The sequence below is a fragment of the Hylobates moloch genome, unplaced genomic scaffold (genome assembly GCF_009828535.3).
Source record: "Hylobates moloch isolate HMO894 unplaced genomic scaffold, HMol_V3 SCAFFOLD_4, whole genome shotgun sequence".
NCBI lineage: Eukaryota > Metazoa > Chordata > Mammalia > Primates > Hylobatidae > Hylobates > Hylobates moloch.
This window is the reverse complement of record NW_026652279.1, coordinates 33,670,251-33,689,622: the sequence shown is the minus strand read 5'-3', so window position 1 is coordinate 33,689,622 and position 19,372 is coordinate 33,670,251. Positions and strand designations below refer to the sequence as shown.

Here is a 19,372-nt window from a genome sequence, read left to right as displayed (position 1 = left end):
TTCGCCTACACAGTGGGCATGTGAATTCTCAGACTGCCCCTCCAGGGCTTCTTCCAGCCTTATTCATCTCCTGCTGACTCTGCCAGTGCTCAAGCCACTCCTCTGTGGAGTGCACCTGACTCCCAGGCCCTGCAGCACTGCTGTGGGGACGCACTGGCAGGAAGCAGGGGCTGGGAAGGCCAAGAGCACCTCCCAAACCCTGGCCTGGAGCTGCCCCTTAGTCTAGCCCTCCACAGCCTGCATGGCAGCAAGGCCCCAACCCACAGGTGAGGAAACAGGCCCTTTGCTCACAGCTACACTGCTAGTAAGTGAATGGGCCAGAGTTCTCTGTCTGCCCCAGGGAGATCGAGCAGAGGGGCCAACAGGAGTAAGTGGGCACAGCACACCTGCTGCTGAGGGCAGTGCCAGCCCTGCCAGCTGGCTCTGCTCCCTTAGCCCTGCAGCCTTCTCCCAGGACTCTGGGGTTCCAGCTGGTAGCCCGTGGCCTCTGTGCTGAATCAGGTGTCTCAGGGCTCAGCATGGTATCCCATCCTATCCTCCTCTGTCTCTCATCACAATTTATTGGGCCCTCCATGTATAGACCTGTCTAGGTGCTGGAGGGGGTCAGAGGTGAAACAGGGCCTTGGGTGGGAAGGGGGCTCCCTGAGTGGGATGGAGAGCCCTGGGCCAACACCCAGTGGGACAACACTCCTGTGAACCACTCTCTGGTTTAGGAGAGGGACGGGCCAGACAAGGCCAAGGTTGCAGGGGCCGCTGGGCCAGTTACCTGGAGGGTCTCCTGGGGCATCCCAGGCTCCCTTCTGATTGGGGCCAGCCAGTTTCTAGTCTGCTCTTCAGCTTCTTCAGTGCTAACCCAGAGCTAGTCATTCTGATTTCCAGGAAGGCTGAAAATTTAATCATAGAATCCCTGGAGAGGACTGCCTATGGTATCCACTTATGGCAGGGGCTCCCTAAGTGGTGGCTGGAATTGTGTGCTGTGTGCACCCACCCCTCACCTGCCAGCCCTTCCTCTTGGTGAGGTAGCTCACATGTCCACTGAGGGCCCCACTTTATCCTCCCACCCATGCCCTGTCTCTATCACAGAGCACTGGGAAACAATGCCTGTAGGAGCCCCGGTGCTGCATTCACGCCAGGCTGCTTCACAGGCGATTAACCGGCCACCTTTCAAGCAGGGATTGGCTGTGCCACAAGGACCCCTCCAATTTATTGACCCTGGAAAGCACTTTGCATTTGGTCAAAAACAAGGATTATACCTTTCCCTCCTGATTGAAAACAGAAGCCAAATCATAGAGGCATGCCCCAGATGCCCCGCTTTGCCTCAGCCAGTGGATGGCCAATGTCTCTCTCGGGACCAGTACAGGGCAGAGCAGCAAGTGCTTCAGCTCAGCCCAGAAGCTGATGCACCGCTCTGCTGACCAGGCAACAGATTTTCAGGGGCTCTCAGACCCAGGTTCACAAGGTGGCAGATTTGTCAGAGCCTAAGTCCCAGAAGCTCTATTTGCTAGAAATATGGGTCATTTAGTATGGACTGGGCCAGGCCTGCAGGAATTGGGGACACACCCCTTCAGTGGTTTTGGGGGACCAGTGTGTTGGTGAGGTCCCAGGCAAGTAACTCTAGGAATAGAAACTCTGGTTCTAAGAAATGGCCAGGGGCATTGGTCCATATGGTCTGGTGACCAGAAGGAATGGAATCGGCCTGGGTGACTTGTAGCATGAGGGCCTACAGCCATCCAGAGGGTAGCAGGCAGGGCCTGAGGCTGAGACAATGTCAGCAGTACAATCAGCTGCTGCCCCTGAGCCCATGCCCTATGCCAGGCAGCACGCCCTTGTGTAGTCTGACCACTCAATCCTGCCAGCAGCCCAGGGAAGCCAGGTTGTCATCACCCCAGTTCTGCAGAGGAAGAAATCAGACCAACCCCAGTGCCCTGGCAGCCAGCCTGAGGGCACAGAGGAGGAGGAGGAGCAGGAGCTGGGGTCCTGATTTTCAAGGTCAAAGACAGGAGGGCTCTGGCCCTACACAGTCACCCTGACTTTAGCTAGCTCTTCTTTACCAAGCACCAACTCTTGTGTGTGGAAAGTGTTTTTCTGGTATCAGACGTAGTGTTGGGTTCTGGGCACATGGCTCAAACAAGACACAGTCCCTGCACCCCGGGAATTCACAGCTAATCAATCCTCTGTTCAACAGTGTGCTTTTGAGCCCCTGTTATGTGTCATCCTTGTGTTGGGTTCTAGGAAGACCACAGTGAGCCACAGCCCACATGACCCCTGCACTCATGGGGCTGTTGGGTTGGTGTACTAGTCAACTCAGGCTATCATAACAGAATACCACTGACATGGTGGCTTAAACAATAGGCATTCATTTCCTGTCAGTTCTGGAGCCTGGAAGTCCAAGATCAAGGTGTCTGCAGGGTGGGTTTCTCCTGCAGCCTCTCTCTTGGCTTGCAGACGGCTGCCTTCTCCCTGTGTCCTCGCATGGCTGTCCCTCTGTGCGTGTCTGTGTCCCAACCTCTATTTTGAAGGACATTAGTCAGATTGGTTTAGAACCCAACCTAAAGACCTCATTTCATCTTAATTACACCTTTAAAGGCCCTGCCTCCAAATACAGCCCCATTCTAAGGTCTGGGGGTTAGGACTCCAGTATATGAATTTGAAGGGACAGTTCAGTCTGTAACAGTTAGGATGCTGGCACTGGCAGACTTTCTCCTGAGCATTTGTGTATTGGCAGCCACATGCATGCTGTGCACAGAAGGTGCACAATGCCATGAGATCTTACAGTAGGACCCCAACCGAGTCTGGGCTTGGGAAGGCTTCCCTCAGAAGTGGCATTGCACTAGGGTCTGAGGACGAATTGGAGTCTCAGTGCCCCTGGAGGTGAGGGTGCCACAGCGGTGCTGCTCAGGCTATTCCTGCTAGCCCTGAGTATCACCTCCACATCAAACCAGCCACCTGTTCTGTGGACTCCTGTGCCTGTAAGCAAGAGCCACATCCTGTTTCCACAAGGTCTACCTCAGGGATGCCATGAGACTGCAACATTACTGCACCCATACTTAGGCTGCCGATTATGGACTTATGTCCCCTTCCCACCTTACAGGGAGGGAGACAGCCTTGAAACCAGACCCAGAGATGAGCGAAGCACCACAGTTGGTGCTGTGGCCCCATTGCCTGCCTGACCATATCACTGGCTCCATCAGGCCTCCAAAGAAACCAGCTCTACAATAAGACTCCCTTTTCCTGTCACCCATTTCATCTGGAATGCCAAGCAGTTCTGCACTGGTGACACATGCTGACTCCAGCTCAGGCTAGGGCTCTGCTGAAAAGCTGCCTCCTGTGATCACTTGCCTAATGGTTCTTCTTCCCACCACCTACTGGAAGAGCCATGCCTCAGGACTTCCATGGGGCCAGCCACATGGCCTGACGCCCTTGGGCTGGGCCAGGATGGTACTGCCACAGCCTAGATCCTGGGTATAGCCCCTTGCACAAGGTCAGCTGGAGTGTGTCCTGTCTCCAGCTACAGCCGGTCACAGCAGATGGTGTTTGCATTTGGCACAGAGGTACAGTCCACAGGCTGGGTGCGGTGGCTCACACCTGTAATCCCTACACTTGGGGAGGCTGAGGCAAGCGGATCACCTGAGATCAGGAGTTGGAGACCAGACTGGCCAATGTGGCAAAACCCCATCTCTAATAAAAATTTAAAAATTAGCTGGGCATAGTGGTTACACGCCTGTAGTCCCAGCTACTCGGGAGGCTGAGGCAGGAGAATCGCTTGAACCTGGGAGATGGAGGTTACAGTGAGCCAGGAGATTGTGCCACTGCACTCCAGCCTGGGTGACAGAGCGAGACTCCATCTCCAAAAAAACAAAAAAAGAAGTACAGTCCACAACACAAACAAGAAATGAAGTTTTCTGTGTTTTAAGAAAGAGGAGTTTTAAAAAACAATGAACAACAATGACAACTGTGCATGTTAAAATCACTCCCTGGATGTGGTAGCTCAGCCAAGAGCCTTGCTGGTCAGGGCCACTTTCCCGGAAGCTTTCTCACTGTTGCTAATCCTTCTGAAGGGCCTGGGTCAGCTCACTGCCTTTGGAGCCCTCGGTTTTCATCTGATAAAATGGGGGTAACAATCCTGTCTTGAAGGACTGTAAGGAGTAAACCAGTGTGCAAGGATGCCCAGCATGTTGCAGGCACTGGGAGTGGGCTGCCAGCCCCTTCCCTCATCTGCCCGCACCGCGTGAGCCTGACACATGCCAGAGTCCAGGCCTGAAAACCCAAGGGGCTGGGCCCGCTGAGCTCCACGCCCGTATTGCTGGGCTGTAGCACAGCCACGGTGGTATTACCACTTCCAGTTTTTCAAGAAAGCCTGGATATCTGTATTTTTACATGAAATCTTCCCATTCTCAGTTGGGCCACAATGTGTGGTCTCTGTGTTGGCACCAGGTCCTTAATGTGCCGCCTCTTCCTCCTGCTGCAGACTTCAAGAGGAGGCCATCACCCTGTTTCTCCCAAAGGCACTGTGAGGCTCAGAGGAGCTAGATGACTGGCCCACCAGACCCCGGAGTCCCCGATGGAAGTGGACATCACCCATGGTTCCACTTAGCTGGGAGGCTTCTGGAAACTCAGCATAGAGCAAAAGTGAAAACGCATCCTGATGCCAAAGGGACGGGACACGATGAGCCCTGAGGTTGTGGGTATTGTTATGTTCCCATAAATAACAGGCCCTCAGACAATGGGCTGTGAGGCTGTGTGTTCCTCTGGGGTTTGAAATGAAACTGGTTTTCTTCTCTTTTAAAATGTGCTCTCTCTAACCATCCAGCTGCAACTAGAGGCTCTGTTTGGAGCAGATTCTGGGGCAACCCCAATAACCTGTCCTTGAGATTTCATTAGCACCACCAGCCAGCTGCCTGGAAAGTAGCCCCTGCCAGGACCAAATTAACTTTTACTGAGAGACATTGGCAGGGCTGGTATTGTGCACACTTGGCATTTTCAGCCCACACTAGGATGTGGGAAGCAGGGTACCTTCAAAGAACAAGAGCTTCAGAGGCAGCCAGACCTGTGTTGGAATCCTGGCTAGAATGCTACCCTTTCTGAATCCCAGTTTCCTCATCAGTAAGATGGGTTATCTTGAGGACTTTCCCTCCCATCTTTTTAAATAACTTCAAACATACAGAAGAGTGGAAAGCTTATTGAGCAGTGTTGCTCCCTTGGCTTCGACAATTGCTCCGTGTTGTCCTGTCTGCTTTGTGTGTGTGTGCCGAGCCAGCTGAGGGTTCCTCCTGGTGCTGCTGCTGTGCCTGCACCCTCAGCACGTGTCCTCGAGGAACAAGGACATTCTCCTGCAGAATCACAACACAGTTACCACTGGAGAAATGTGACATTGATGCCACGTTGTCTAGGATACAGTCCATTTTCAGATTCCCCAACTGTCCCAATAGTGTCTTAGAGGTTTTCCATGATTGGGGAGTCAGTGAAAGGTGGCACCTGTGCTCAGTGCTGTCACCAATAGTTTTACAACACTCATGTTTTTGAAGAGCCCCGGTTGATTGTTTCCCAGTGCACTCTTTGAGTCTGTCTGATAGTTCTTCATGACTGGGTTCAGGCTGTGCATTTTTGGAAGGAATTCTACAGAGATGATTTCGGGGCCTTAGTGTGTCCTATCCGGATGTCTGCCCATCATAGGCAATGCTAGGTTTGACCACTAGTGAAGGTGGTTGTTAGGAGGTTCAATAAGGTGATGAAGACAGAGTCCAGGCCCAGAGATAGCTGTGTGGAGGGAGTGCAGCGGCCCACACTCACCACCCGTATCATAGCTCAGCAGCTGTGCCCCATGCAGGATGCCTCTGTGGCCTGGGAGGAGGGGCACCAGCAGGTCCCTTGGGAAGTTACAGTAAAGGCCCCGGTCTGGCAGCAGTGAGGCAGAGCTGACTCTCTGGAGCCAGATCTAGGGATATCCTACCCCCCTCCCATATCCCCACGGGGCTAAGCCAGGGCCTGTGGAGGGAGGAGAGGAGCTGCTACTTCCCCCAAATCCTTCTCTTTCTCCCCTTCCCCGACCACCCACCCTCTTTCCCCAGCCCAGCTCTGTTTCAGCCATTGCCCCTCTCCCTGTGACCAGCATCAGACCTGATCACAGAGGACTGGCTCTAGGCCCATCCCACAGGGCACCGTTTGGGTGGAGATGTTACAGAAAGGAGCAAGCACTATAGTAGGGGCCCTGCAGGACTTTGGAGAAAGAGGATGGAGCTTCCTTCCAGAGTGAAGGTGGGAAGTTTCACCAATGCAGTGAGGCTTGAGCTTGTCTTGAAGGTGAGGAGATTTCCCCAGGGAGAAAAGGGAGGAAGGGTGTTCAGGACAGAAGGAACAGAGTGTGCTAGGGCACAGAGGATGGAAAGAGTGGCATATTCTGGGGATATGGAATAGAAACTAATATTCATTGCTTGTTAAAATGAGTAGGACATTGTTCTAAGTGTTGTATATGTTATTAACTCCTTTGGTGTATTTAAAATGATGGTTTTGGAGCAGTTTTTTTTTTTAAGCAATGGAATTCCTTGTTTTTTCACCCAAAGTCTTACATGGAATCCAATTGAGGCCCTGGGGAGCCTCCTTGCTGTTCACCTCAATTCCAGCCCTGAGGCTCATCCTCGGATGGTTGGGCAGGAGGGGAGGCGGAGCTTACTCCCAAAAGCCCTTGGCCTCCACGCTTGTATCTGGCCTTTGTCTAGACAGGGTTCCCATCGACACTGCTGACACTGGGGCTGGACCATCTTCTACTGTGGGGCTGCCTTGTGCTGTGCAGGGTATTTGTGGGTATCCCTGGCTTCTTCTTACTAGGTACAGCCTCGCCCAAGTTGCAGCAATGAAAAACTTCTCTAGATGTTCCCAAATGTCCCCTGGGGACCAAAATATCCCCCAGTTGAGAACCACTGGTCTAAGCAAGTGGCAGGAGGAACTGGTGGTTGGTGTGCAGGGAGGAACACAGTCAGAAAGCTCTGTCTGGCAGCTGGTTGGAGGGGGCAAGCCAAGGCCTGAGGCTGGGCAGTGGGCACATGGGGAGGAGGGCAGAGGGGCAGGATGCATCCCAGAGCCTGTTGGGGTGCACAGTGAGGAGGGTGATGTCCAGAATAGATTCTACCTCAGGCCTCGTGGGCAGCCTCTGGCCAGCAAGGAGGGCCTAGGCATGCCCCCAGAGTCCCAGCCCCATGGTAGGGGCCCTACGGGGCCATGGGGAAAGAGAGGACAGAGTGGCCCTGCAGGGGCCGGGTCCCGGTGGCAGTGCCTCATCCATCCTGAGGTCTCTGGGTGCTTGGTGGTGGGGGGCCCTGAGCTCTGGGCCCAGCGGCCTTGAGAGGAGGGAGGCTCTGTCCAGCCTGGCGTGGACCAGGAGTGCAGGATCTTTACTGGCCCTTACACAGTGAATGCAACTTTTCTTTGGGAATTATTTCTCTTTGCTTAGGACTCTCTAAAACTTTTCAGATTTGCCAGTTTGTAGTTTTAGGGAAAATTTGTATTTTTCCATATGCAGTTATCCTACCTAAATAAAGTCAGCAGAGTAAACTGATAAAACAATTAACATTTTAGGCAGTGGAAAGTGGAACTTTGATTGGCTGTCTCTGGAGTGTCTCTCCAGAAAGTCTTGATTTAGCAAACCACCAGCAATATTAGATACCTGAGAGAAAGTTCCAGAAATCAGAGGCTGGCCCATGTTCTATCGTGGATGATCTTGGCTTGGGCAGCTCTGTGGATCTTGTGTCTGATACTCCATGCCGTGGACTGCCATGGCAGCTGGTCAAGGGGCCTAAAACCCTGAAGCCTTCGAATACATGTGCCAGCAGCAGGAAACTCCCTGCCCCAAATTCCCCCATGATTTGGATTCACCACAACACTTACCATGTGTTCAGAGACGCTTGGTCATCACAGTCACTAGCAAGGGGAGGAAAACCCCTTCGTGGCTAGGCACTGGGGGTACAGAGAGCCTGGGGCAGGACAGGGTGCTCCAGCATGCTCTGCCACTACGACCACTGTTGCTGCTGATGTTCATTTAGCCCCTGCTGTGTGCCAGACTACCTGACATGCTTTGTTGAAATCCACTACAGTGTAGAAATCCACTGTTTTGTTCCTTCAGCACCCCCTGAGGTGGGCACTATTAGTAGGTCGTCACTTACCCAAAGTCTGACAGACCACACTGCCTTTGGTGGCCACAGCGCAGCAGCCCTCTCCAGGACAAACAGGTTACGGTGAAGGGTGCTAGGCCCCTGACCATATGTAAGCAAGGTATTCACGGCAGTGCTTAGAGCTGTGCCTAGCGAGGGTCGGTGCTCACCAGCCTCTGCTGCTGTAGATGTCACCTCCATGAAACCTCTGAGTTGTTCCTGCCTTCCTTCCTGTCTGAGGAGGAGGCGGGGGAGTAATAATAACAATAACACCTGTAATTGTACCTATAGGAAACATGTACAGAGCAGGCCCAAGGCTGAGTGTTTCCTGAGGAGCATCTCACTGATCTGCCCTGTACAAATGTCAAGATGAGGCCCTAAGAAGCGGAATGACTTGCACAAGGTCGCACAGCTGAGAAAGGGAGGAGGAGCCAGGATTTTACCCCATTTTGTCTGACTGCAAAGCCCCAGCACTTTATGCTAAAGAGAACTGGGAGCCAGTGGAGTGTGGAGTTCTGTGCGATGTGGAGCCAGGCAGGCAGGGACAGGTGAGAGAACCTGGCACCCACTGTGTGGATGTTGGGCCCACCTTGCTCTTGCCTGCCTCCTCCACCTGGGCTCTCTCACCTGGCCACAGAGCCAGCTGAGTTTAGAATGGCACTTGATGAGCTACAGGTAACCACTGGATTGCTCAGGCACCAACGGCCACTCCTGGAACCTGTCTCCAGGGAGCCTCTGTGGCCCACACAGGACCTAACCCTGGGCCAGAGTGTTTCACTGCTGCCGGGTAGTTAGCCAGGGACCTACAGCAGCAGCGAGCCTCTGGTTGGTGAGCAACCCCTAGCTGGGGCTCCTGTGACCTGGTGTTTATTTAGTGCTCAAAGGTTGGGGTCACCACATGCATGTCCAGGGAGCTCTGCTATCCACACACAACCTCCTCACAGATACAGGCTATTGCCTATACCAAGCCCTTCCCAGCAGGGCTCTATTCATCCAGTCTCCTGTCCTTGGGGCAGGTCAGCTCTGGAGGAGGGTAACCAGAAAGATCCAGGTATCATGTGCATATCTTAAGCCAATTGTCACCCATAAAATTTCACAGTCCCATTAGAGAGAAAGCTTAACAATCTGGGGAAAAGGTCACCCACAGTCTCCTCACCCCAGTAGCATCCCAAGGGACTTTTGGTTCCATTTCCTTCCAGCACTTTCCACATGTCACTTGGCCAGGCTGGGAAGGGCTCATGGTCGGGAGTGAGAGTTGAAGGCCCACCTCCTTCACTGGCCATGAGACCTGGACCAGCCCCACTGCCTCCCTGAGCTGCACTCCCCTCTGCAGCATGCGAGGGCAGTGCTGATGTCTATCATTAGCTCTGGAGGGTGCAGTTGGAAACCATCAGTATGAAGTGCCCACTGAGGGTCCAGCGCCTGAAGATGCACCATCGGTGCCCAGTGCTGTCGTCGACTGTTTGGCTCTTTTGGGCATGACACCACACCAGACCCCCAGGTCATACTGCTGCTTTCCTTGGGGCTTCGTCAGAGGCTGCTGTTCACGTTTTCCCCTCACCTCCAAGGGCTGTGCTTGTAGACTTGTGTTAGCGGACCGTGCTTACCTCACCATCTCCTACTGGTCAGGTACCTACAATTTTTCCCGCTGTTTTTCATTATTATGGCCAACATTCAGAGTCATCCTGGAGCTTTTCTCACCATCAACCTTTGATTGTGGGCCATTCGGTCAGCACACACTCACTCACCCTCAGATTTCTTTAGTTTGCCTTAGTGGGTGAGTAGGGGAGACCTAGGGGGCTATTGGGGACCCCATTCCAGTTCCTGGCACTAATTGTGGCTCAATAAACGCACACTGAATAAAAGAATGTCAGAAGTTTCACTGAGACATGATTTTCTTCCATGTTTATGATTCAGTGATCAGAGTTAGAAATTGTTAAAAAAAAAATAAAAAACAATAATATGTGTCTCACTATATGCCATATACTTTTCTAAGCATATTATATATAATAATATAATTTACTCTTCACAACAAACCTGAAGGAATTATAATTATTGAAATTGCCATTTTGCAAATGAGGAAACAGAAGCACAGAGAGGTAAAGGAAGGTGCCCCAAGTCACATAGCTCTTGAGCCCCAGAGCTGAGACTTAAGCCCAGACCATCTGGCACTGGAGCTCATGCTCTTAGCCCTGTGCTCTCTGCCTCTGACTGTTCTCATTTTTGTCCATCTGTTCCACTTGGCCCTGAGGTAAGGGCCCAACATGAATTCCAGAAGTTCCCATTTTGGTTTGGCCCAGCCTTTGGGGTGGTTAAAGAAATACTCTAAACTGCAGTTTCCTTGTCCTATATAAAAAAAAAAAAAAAGTAGAGTTCCCTGCCTTCAGGATTGTAATAGAGGACTAAGAAAATGTGTACCAAGTGCCTGGACCCTTGGAACTGTCCTATGAGTTCGAGCGTGTTTCTCTTCCTCTTCACAGGGGCTGCAGACAGTCCCTGGGGGATCAGGTGTAGGCTAAGTTTTGGTGGTGAGGATTTGTGTCTGTCTGGGGATTGGTAAAGGCACAGCCTCTTCACGTGCCATCTTCCAGCACCTGTCTGTCTGGTGAGCACTTCACTTCTTGTGGCTGTTGCTTACTAGCCCCTTACTTCCTGCCCACCCTCGCCATGGGCACAAATCCACGCCAGGCACTATGCTCAGAAGCTGCCATGACAGTGCCCTCTTAGTATGGCATTTGGCATGCTTCGCAGTCAGCCTCCCGCCAGCCTTCTCTGCCTCCTCTCCCTCTGTCCCTCTGGGCCACAGGCCACCCTCCAGCCCTAGCCCTGCAGCAGCCCATAGCAGCTTTCCTTCATTCTGCCACTTGCGCTAGGTGCTCTGGCCTCAGCTCAGATGCCACCTCTAGGAAGGTTCCCTGCCCTTCTCAAATGGAGCAGGTCCTAAACGTTCTCCTCTGCGCATCTCTTCCAGTGCCACATCGGCTTCTCCACTCCCTGCACAGAGAGCTCTGAATCCCAGGTGGCTCCACGCTCATTCCACAACTGGTCTGGGAGGTGCTCCCAAGTGGAAGGTCTTTGCTGTGTTAGTCTATGGCCTGCACATACTCACTGCTCACTGTTGGATGAGTGAGTGAGTGGGCAAACCCCTGTGATCTCCACCACACACCCTTTATAGAAACACCACCCTTTATTTAAGCTAGATGGGGCTGAGAAATGGGGTAGTTGAAGCCTCAGATGCAGGTGACAGAACCTTACCTCAATTGACCCAAACCAGCACGGGAGCCTGGGGCATGCACAGTTCTCTGGCCAGCCAGGTCATGTGCTCCTCTTGGCACCAAGGATGCACCCTTTTGCAACCCTGCATCCCCAAGGAAAACCAGGGGCTGTTACTAGAAGTAGGTGGAAACAGCAGGTGTTTGCTGCAAGCAGGAATGCCCACTGTGCTCGGGCTTTCCTCACCACTGGCATGGCCTTACCATCATCATCACCCTAACCTGCACAGCCACAGCCCTTCCCAGGGCCCCGCAGCATTCTGGGCCAGCTTTGCTCCCTGAGCCCTCTGGACTGCTGGGGCTTCTTCCCCAGAGGTGAGCTTCTCTAGGTTGAGGGCTGGACTGAGACTCCCAGTGTCTCCAGGGTCCCACCCATCAGCTGGCAGGCCCCAGGTAAGCTGTGTTTTGTCAGGTATGTTCATGGTGGGATTTGAAGGACCTCTGTCCCTTCAGCCATTGAAAACTGTTCCTCTCCCCAGTAACAGTGACCATCCCAGTTGCAAATACATCATTCATCCTCATTAGCCTTGGCACACTGACTTGTGTAGTGGACAGATGATCCTTCTGGCCAAGGAATGAGCATATCAGGATTTACCAGTGCCTAACTGGAACTCAGAAGTCTCAGCAGAGTCAGCAGTATCTCATGATCCTTGTGAAAGAGGAAAGATTTAATGTCAGAACCTAGGGCAGAAATAGGTGATTGTTCTGCACCCAAGGGTTTGGGGAACCCTCACGCTGTGGGCTAATTCCCCTCTATCACCTGGGGGAAGAAGGCCCATGGCTTCTTCGTGCCCAGCAGCCACACAATCTCCCACTCAGGGGTCAGGGCCTGGCCCCAAACTTTTGTTTCCATCCAAACTGGTTTGAAAAAAACCTCACAAACTGTTTTTTTAATAACCTAGAAGTATAATAGTAATACTCATTCAAGGAGATTTGCATGTTAAAGAAAAATAAAAAGAAGTCTCCCATAGTCCCATTATTAATATTTTGACTTAGTTTCTTCTGTCTTTTCTCTGCAAAGCCTTCTTTTTATGTAATTGAGATGATATGGTGTATACAATTTTGTGTCTGATTCTTTTCAATTAATATTTATTACACAAACATTTTTTTTCTTTTACTGTTTTACTCTGTGGTCTTCAAGGGAAGTTGAACCATGTAGTGATTAAGAGCCTGGGCTCCGGGCTCAGACAGAGCTTGGTCTAACTCTCAGCACCATTACTTACCAGGTCTACAACCCAGATAGCCAAGCAGACCTCGCTGAGTCTTAGTTTCCTCACCTGTAAAATGGATACCGAATGTGCCCTAGGTGGGGATGCTCCAAGATATAAATGTCCAGTAAAATATAAAAGCACATGCAACACTCAGCACATAGCAAGAGCTGTGTTCAGTCATGTGGCCATTGTTTCCAATGCAGCGTAACAGTAACCAACCTTGCCAAGGCCTTAATGGGCTACCTAAGCATCTGTGGATGTCCCATCTCTTATAAATAACATTGCTGGGAACATATCTGTCTATAAATCTCTGTTTTAATATGTAGGGTATTTTCTTAAGATGGAGCCTCAGAAGCTGAATTGTTCTAATTTTTAAAATGGAAACATCACAGACATTTAAAAAGTTCTTAAGAGTTCCTGGCAAAGTGATTCCCAAAAGTACAGCGCCATTTTATACTTCCGTCAGCAGTGGGTGAAGGTGTCTGTTCTCTACCCCTCACCAGCACAGGCTCCCCTGTGTTATTTATCTTTGCTAATTTCCTACATGGCAAATGACATCTCAGTGTCTTCAATTTGCATTTCTTTGATAACTAGTAAAGTCAACCATTTTGCCATATCCAAGTTTCTTTAAAGAAATTCAGAAGAAGAAGATAAGTGGAGAAAAGGGTGCAGTTCACAGCCTGGCATCTTTATGACTGTCTGCCAAAATTTCCCACTTCAGCCTCCTACACTGGAGTCTAGAGTACCTCTTGGATTCTGACCTGCAGATCTCCATAGTGTATACTCATTACCCTAACCCTGTGCAATCCAGAGGCACCTCTAGCAATATGGCTTTTGTCCTTCACAGCACCTGCATCTCTCATCCAGATGTCCTTTGTGCTTGGCCCCGTGCTGAGTCACGAACCCCTGTCATGCATGGGCACTCCAACAGTCCTCCATCTGAGGCCCTGCAGGAGGGAGCCACCACCCAGAATAGTAGGGGAGGTTTCTCAGAGCCTTAAAAGAAGAGTCAGTCTTTGATCAATCCAAGGACAGCCTGTAACCTCCTGCCTGCAACAGGAATCATGTTGGATCTGTGCACCTCTGCATCCCCAGGGCCTAGCACACTGACCAAGGAGGGAGATGAGCCTACCTCCAGGCAGCAGGGAGCCACTGAGGGTGTTTGGGCAGAGGAGACTAGGATCGAGGAGTGTTTGTGGACAGTGGTGGTACTAGTGGTCTGGGGGCCTGGTGAGCTGCTCGTAGGAGCCCCTGAGAGTTCATGGCAAGTGTGGGAAAGCCAGCACAGGACTCAGGCAGCCCTCTCTCCTGTACCTGACACCCCCAGGCTGGCTGCTGGCCCCAGCTGCAGGCCAGCCTGACTCTGACAGCTGACTTCTCCAAGTTGCTGGCTGTTCCCAGACAGCTCATCCCACTCCCGTCCCACAGGGAGGCCTGAAGCCAGCTTTGTCAGGGCAGCGTGGGTGTACTTGTGACCCCTGAGGTGAGGGCAAACTCTCCACAGGCAATCCTGGGCATTCCACTGGGTTCTGTCCCACACAGCTGACTGGTCGGCCAGGGAGACTCTGGAAAACAGCTTGGTTGGGAGAAAAGAGTTGAAGAGAGGTGAGGGGTGAAAGTTGAAGTTTCAGAAAATCCCTGTAAAAATGAAAACAAACCATCCATCTTTCTCCTGGGCGTCTTAGCCTGCCACTGCCCTTTGTGGATCTTGCCCCAATGTCTGTCGGGACGGCAGCTCTGAAACCTAATCCAGCAGCCAGCTAGCTGCTGCCAACCCCCACCCAGTGCAGGAATGCCCTGACAGGGCCAGCCTCTCCTGGAAGCCGTCCTGACGGAGGAGCATCTTTACCAAGCCCAGAGAGCACTTCGGGGTGTCCTTTTTTCCCCAAACGAATAGCCAGCCTCCTCCCCCTTTGGCCATTGAAGCATTTCAAAGCAATTGTAAAAATTATATGAACCCCATCGAAGAACTGTTACAACAATGTTTATACCCAGCGTTTGAAACAAAGACAATGATATTATAAATAATTGTAGATGATGAAGATAGGCAAGAAAAAATAACATAATTAAAAGAATTTTACAAGACTGACCGTTCACAAAGATGGATGGAGTAACACAATGCGTTAAAAATATCTGCAATTAACATAAACACAGCCTAGTGGACAGAAACCATCTGCTGGCTGGCCTCTCCCTGGGCATGGTCTCATGTCACACGGGGCGGTACCAGGGCCTTCACTGTGGCTGTCATGTCTCTGGGGCCCCTAGGAAGAGGCTGTCTAGGGATATCTTTCCTTGTGGCAATCGGAGGCCCTGTGATCTGGGAATGATTGAGAAGGAAGTACAGAAACAAAAGGGAAACTGAGGACTTTCCAAGAAGGAGTGTCTTCGTGGGGTCACAGAGCTTTCTCCGGGAGCCCCTCCCTCACCCCAGATGAGATTGGGTCCTGTCAGCTGTCCCCACACACCCAGTGCTTTTCCATTGCAGAGGTGGATGAATGCCCAGGGACTCCCATGAGCGAGTCATGTGGCCGGCCTCTCTGGGCCCACGCATGTTCCACCTTGTGTTGGCACATAGTAGGGACTCGGCCCCTGTGTGTTGGGTGACTGACCTATGGCTTCTGAGGCTGGCATGTAAGGTATAGGGAGCAAGGTGCGATTATTGGTTCCGTGTCGTTAGTGGGTGTCTACAGCAGGGCCTTACCACAGAGCTCTGGCTGGACTCTAGATGCTTTGGGTGCAAGGTGCTTGGTGCCAGTTCTCATGATGACTGCCTGAGGCAGGCACCCCGATCCCCACTGGACAAGAGCCGAGGCCCCGAGAGCCTCATGCTTAGACAGAGACTGCCCAGGAGCACACCTGGGGCTTTTATATCTTACCTCCCCTGTTCTCCCATCCCCTTTTCATCACTATTTGATTTTCTAAAAATAAAAATAAAATTTGTTTTGAACTGTGAAAAACTTTCACCATGCAGAGTACAGTAGACAGCCCTGTAACCAGCAAGATCAAACAGATGTGAACTTTTTGTCACATACTTCAATCTCTCTTCACCTCTCTTCACACCCTTCCCCTATCTTGTCTGGGGGAAGTGAAATGTACAGCTCAAGCCCTCCACCATGCTCTCCTCGGCTGGTGGCCTCACACACATGTGCAGCTTTCACACTTTTCCTGCATAGGGTGGCCTCCTATGCAGCCTGGAGCCTCCCGAGCAGCCTGGAGGGTTCATACGTGCTTTACGTTTTACATACTTGCTTTCACACTGACCCAGGTGTTATTAGAACACTGCTACTGCTGTTTTCTTTGTGGAACTTGCTGTTCTGGTCAGCGGTTCTGGTTGACTCCATTTGACTGCTGTATGTTATCCCATAGTCCGAATTAACCAGTTTGTACACTTGCGACCTGTCGGGTGGGTTGTTTCCACGTCTCCACAATGCAGAGCAGAATAAGAGGGTTTCTCTAGGCAAGTAGGGTAATCTGGTGCTGGGACATGTGCACCTGTGGGTGGAGGGGGCCGCAGTGGTGCCGGCCTCTCCCACACCAGCACTGTGTTATCTGACTCACCGTTCCCGCCGGGTGATGGATGCAGCCATCTGATTATCAGAGCCGCTTTCTCCCCAGAAGTTCATGCTCAGCCTGGTTTCTTGGAGGCCTAGGATCAATCCAAAATATCAGGACTTGACAGGGAATCTTTGGGCCTTCCCTGAGCAGAGTGGAGCTGGGATTTCTGATTGGCTCTTGCTGTGGGGTAAAGGGAAACCTGGGCATTTAGTTGGAAAGCCAGGCCCCTGGCTTGCTCTATGTGATTTCCTGCTAGAGACCACCTCTATCCATGACTTGGAGTCAGACACCCTTGGGTTTGAATGGACCATGGGTTAAGTGCCCCCAGGCAGTTGGTTCACAGCTCTGCAGCCTGTGAAGAGGAAATGGGAAGCAAGTGGAGATGAATGGGTTGGGCGGCTGGTGTGTAGTTGACCTTCTCCCTGAGCAGTCATCTTTATTGTTGTTGGAAAGGGATGATTGCCGATTGCTAGAAATAAATGATCAGGTCAAAGATTTGGAAACTGGCTTTGGGGGCTGGGCCTTGCCCCATACAGTGGGATGATGTCTCATGAGGCAAGAACAGGCTTTGGGTCAAGGCCAGGATGAGTTCCATTAGGCCTGAACAGCGCCAGAGCGGCCATCTGCAGCACCAGGCTCTGGAGCCCCAGGTCTGTGCATTCGTGAGTCAATCACCTCTGTGTGCCAACCCTCAGCTCAGGCTAGGACTCAGTGGCAAGAGAGACAGCTTTGGGCCTGCTTCCTGGAGCTTCCACAGAAGGGGTAGTTGGTCAGGCCCAGGAGCATAAGCTTCTGTGCGACTGCATGCCATGGAGGAAGAGGGCAGGTCTGACACGGAAGGGGCATCCTCGTGGGGCCTGCAGGAAATGCAGGGCACTTCTAAGGAAGCAGCACCCAGGAGACCTGGCCCAGGCTTCAGAGTCTACAGGGTAGCAGGGCGGGCATTCTGGGAGGGATCTGCACAAAGATGTTCCTTTCCCTGAGGTGGAAAAGGAAAGAGCAGAAGGGCCTGTGGCTGGGGCAGCAGGGAGCAGGGGGAAGAACAGTGGAGCGCAAGTACGCTGGGCCACGTGATGATGCCATCCACTACCTCAGGACGGGAGGAGACCCTAGAGACAGGCCCGAATGTGGTTCTGTGAAGCCACTTCTCAGGTGGCCCCAGGCAAGGCCCTCTCTTCTCTGAGTCTCCTGCTCTCTAGGATGGGGGCTGTGATGCCCAGCTCCTGGGGTTGTTAGGAAGAAGAAAGCATGGCCCATCATGACCTCTCTGTAAGCCCCTCTGGGCTGCTTGTGGAGAGAAATCCAAGGCCTCAAATCAGAAACGCTTTCTTCAGACTCCTGGGCCTTGAGGCAAGTGTCATGGGAAATTGGGTGCCAGCCAGCCCAGGGTAAACACGCTGTGCCAGGATTCAGCAGAGTGGGGAGCGTGCAGGGAGAGGCAGCCCCATGCCCTCGTCTCAGAGTAGGCTGTGTGCGCCCAGCGGACGCGGCACCAGCAGGAGCTATGTGGGCTCAGCTCCATGCAGGTGCGCCTGCGTCTGTGTGTGTCCATGTATGTGTGTGCATGCACACGCTTTTGTGTGTGTGGTGTGTTTTTGACAAGGGGGAGGTGAGTGAGAGGCCAGCTTCCTGACAGGGCAGTTGTAAAACATTCATAAAACTTTTATTGGACTTGCCACCCTTCCAGTTAAATATTTTTCAATTTTATGGGCTTGTTTTAGGACCCCAAGCTTAATCATGGCTTTGTAGCTGCCTTAAAAAAATTAAATATTGTTTTGGCAAAAGGAACCCTCTTCCCCCCACCCCTGCCAAAGGCAGCCTGAACTCTGAGCTCATAAATTCCTGCCACTCTCAACTCTTGCCCTTTTTCCCTCCATAGTCTCAGAGCCATACTAGGATGAGCCCGAAAAAAAAGAGGGAGAGAGAGAAGAAAAAGCAACCCCTACTCTTCTCCCTTCAGGTTGCCTGACTCCCCCGACCCTGGAGGGAAATTCAACCCAGCTCATTTGTCCACACAAGGGAGCGGGCAGAGGAGTCTGTGCTGGGCAGTCACCTGCTGCCTCCCTGAGATGGCAGGCTGCCTTGGCTGGAGGCACCCCCATTCCCCCAGCCCCTCCCTGCCTCCTGGAAGACCTGAGTGGATCCCTGCCCCCTGTTCCTCAGATCTCATTGCCTCTGAGGCCCCACTTCCCACCCTGCCTCCTCGGGCCCCTCTGAACACCCCTTCCAAAAGAGCACCCCCGAACCCAGCACCATCCCTCCGTCTCTTTGCTGTACTGCCTTCCTAGCATCTAGCACTATCGGAAACTTTCTCCTGTATTCATCTATTGGTTACAAGCCTGTCCCCGTTGCAGAAATAACTCACACCATGCTGGACCCCCACCCCTGGAACAAGGCCCAGGGTACAATAAGTGCCCCGTGAATATGGGGAAGGTGTGCTCAGTGAATGGGGTGGGGTGATTTGGGTAAGGAATAAAAATAGTGAAAATTCTTTAGACCTCGCTTTGTGCCGGCCGCTGTTCTAAGCACTTTCTGTTATATGAACTCACTTGGGCCTTACACCAAACCTGTTCGCACGTTTCAGATGAGGAGACTAAGGCGCAGAGAGGTCACATGTCTTTTGTGAAGGCATGCAGCTGATCTGCACCTGGACTGGGGTCGGGATCTTGGCGGTCTGGGTACAGAGCCTGAGCCCCTGGCTGTGTTACACTGGGTTTCCTGGGGGAGGAGAGCAAGGTGGCTGTGCCCTGGCCTGGCAGGCATCAGCCAGCACTTGGCAGGCACCACTCCCTTCCTGGCCTCATGCCAGGCCCTGAGTCAGAGGTGCTGGGGCCATAGGGCTGGGACAGGAGGGGCTCAGACTCAGATACAGATGCCTTCAAGGGACAGGCAGGTGACAGAAATGAGGGGAGCCAGTCTCTGGTAAAAGCGGCAGCACATGAGCGGTGACAGAGAGTAGCTGGCATTCCCAGGGCACAGCACAGCACAGGCCCACGCCAGCCCACTGTGGCAGGATAGGAATCCAAAGAGAGGTCTTCTAGCTTTTCAAGACAAACTAGAAGTTCAGAACTGTATGTCAAATGTCCTGATTTAAAAGGTGAGTTAGTAGTTCAAATATTTCAAAAATGCCATGGAGGCTAGATTCTACTCCCAAGCTAATATAGTTCTTTTTGATCTCTGGTGAAAGTGG

At 52.1% G+C, this 19,372-nt stretch overlaps 1 protein-coding gene across 2 annotated transcripts in view; it reads left to right on the top strand.

Moving 5' to 3' along the window:
• The window catches only part of EEFSEC (eukaryotic elongation factor, selenocysteine-tRNA specific), a 256,687-nt gene that overhangs the window by 212,694 nt on the left and 24,621 nt on the right, over nt 1–19,372 (top strand). Inside the window, exon 7 of one of the 2 annotated variants that reach the window (XM_058437362.1) lies at nt 4,469–4,659. The exons of the other annotated variant lie outside the window; for it this stretch is intronic. Coding sequence (XP_058293345.1) covers nt 4,469–4,530 — 62 coding nt within the window. The 3' untranslated portion in view covers nt 4,531–4,659. Of the gene's footprint in view, nt 1–4,468; nt 4,660–19,372 lie in introns of those variants that run through there. 2 annotated transcript variants of the gene reach the window in all.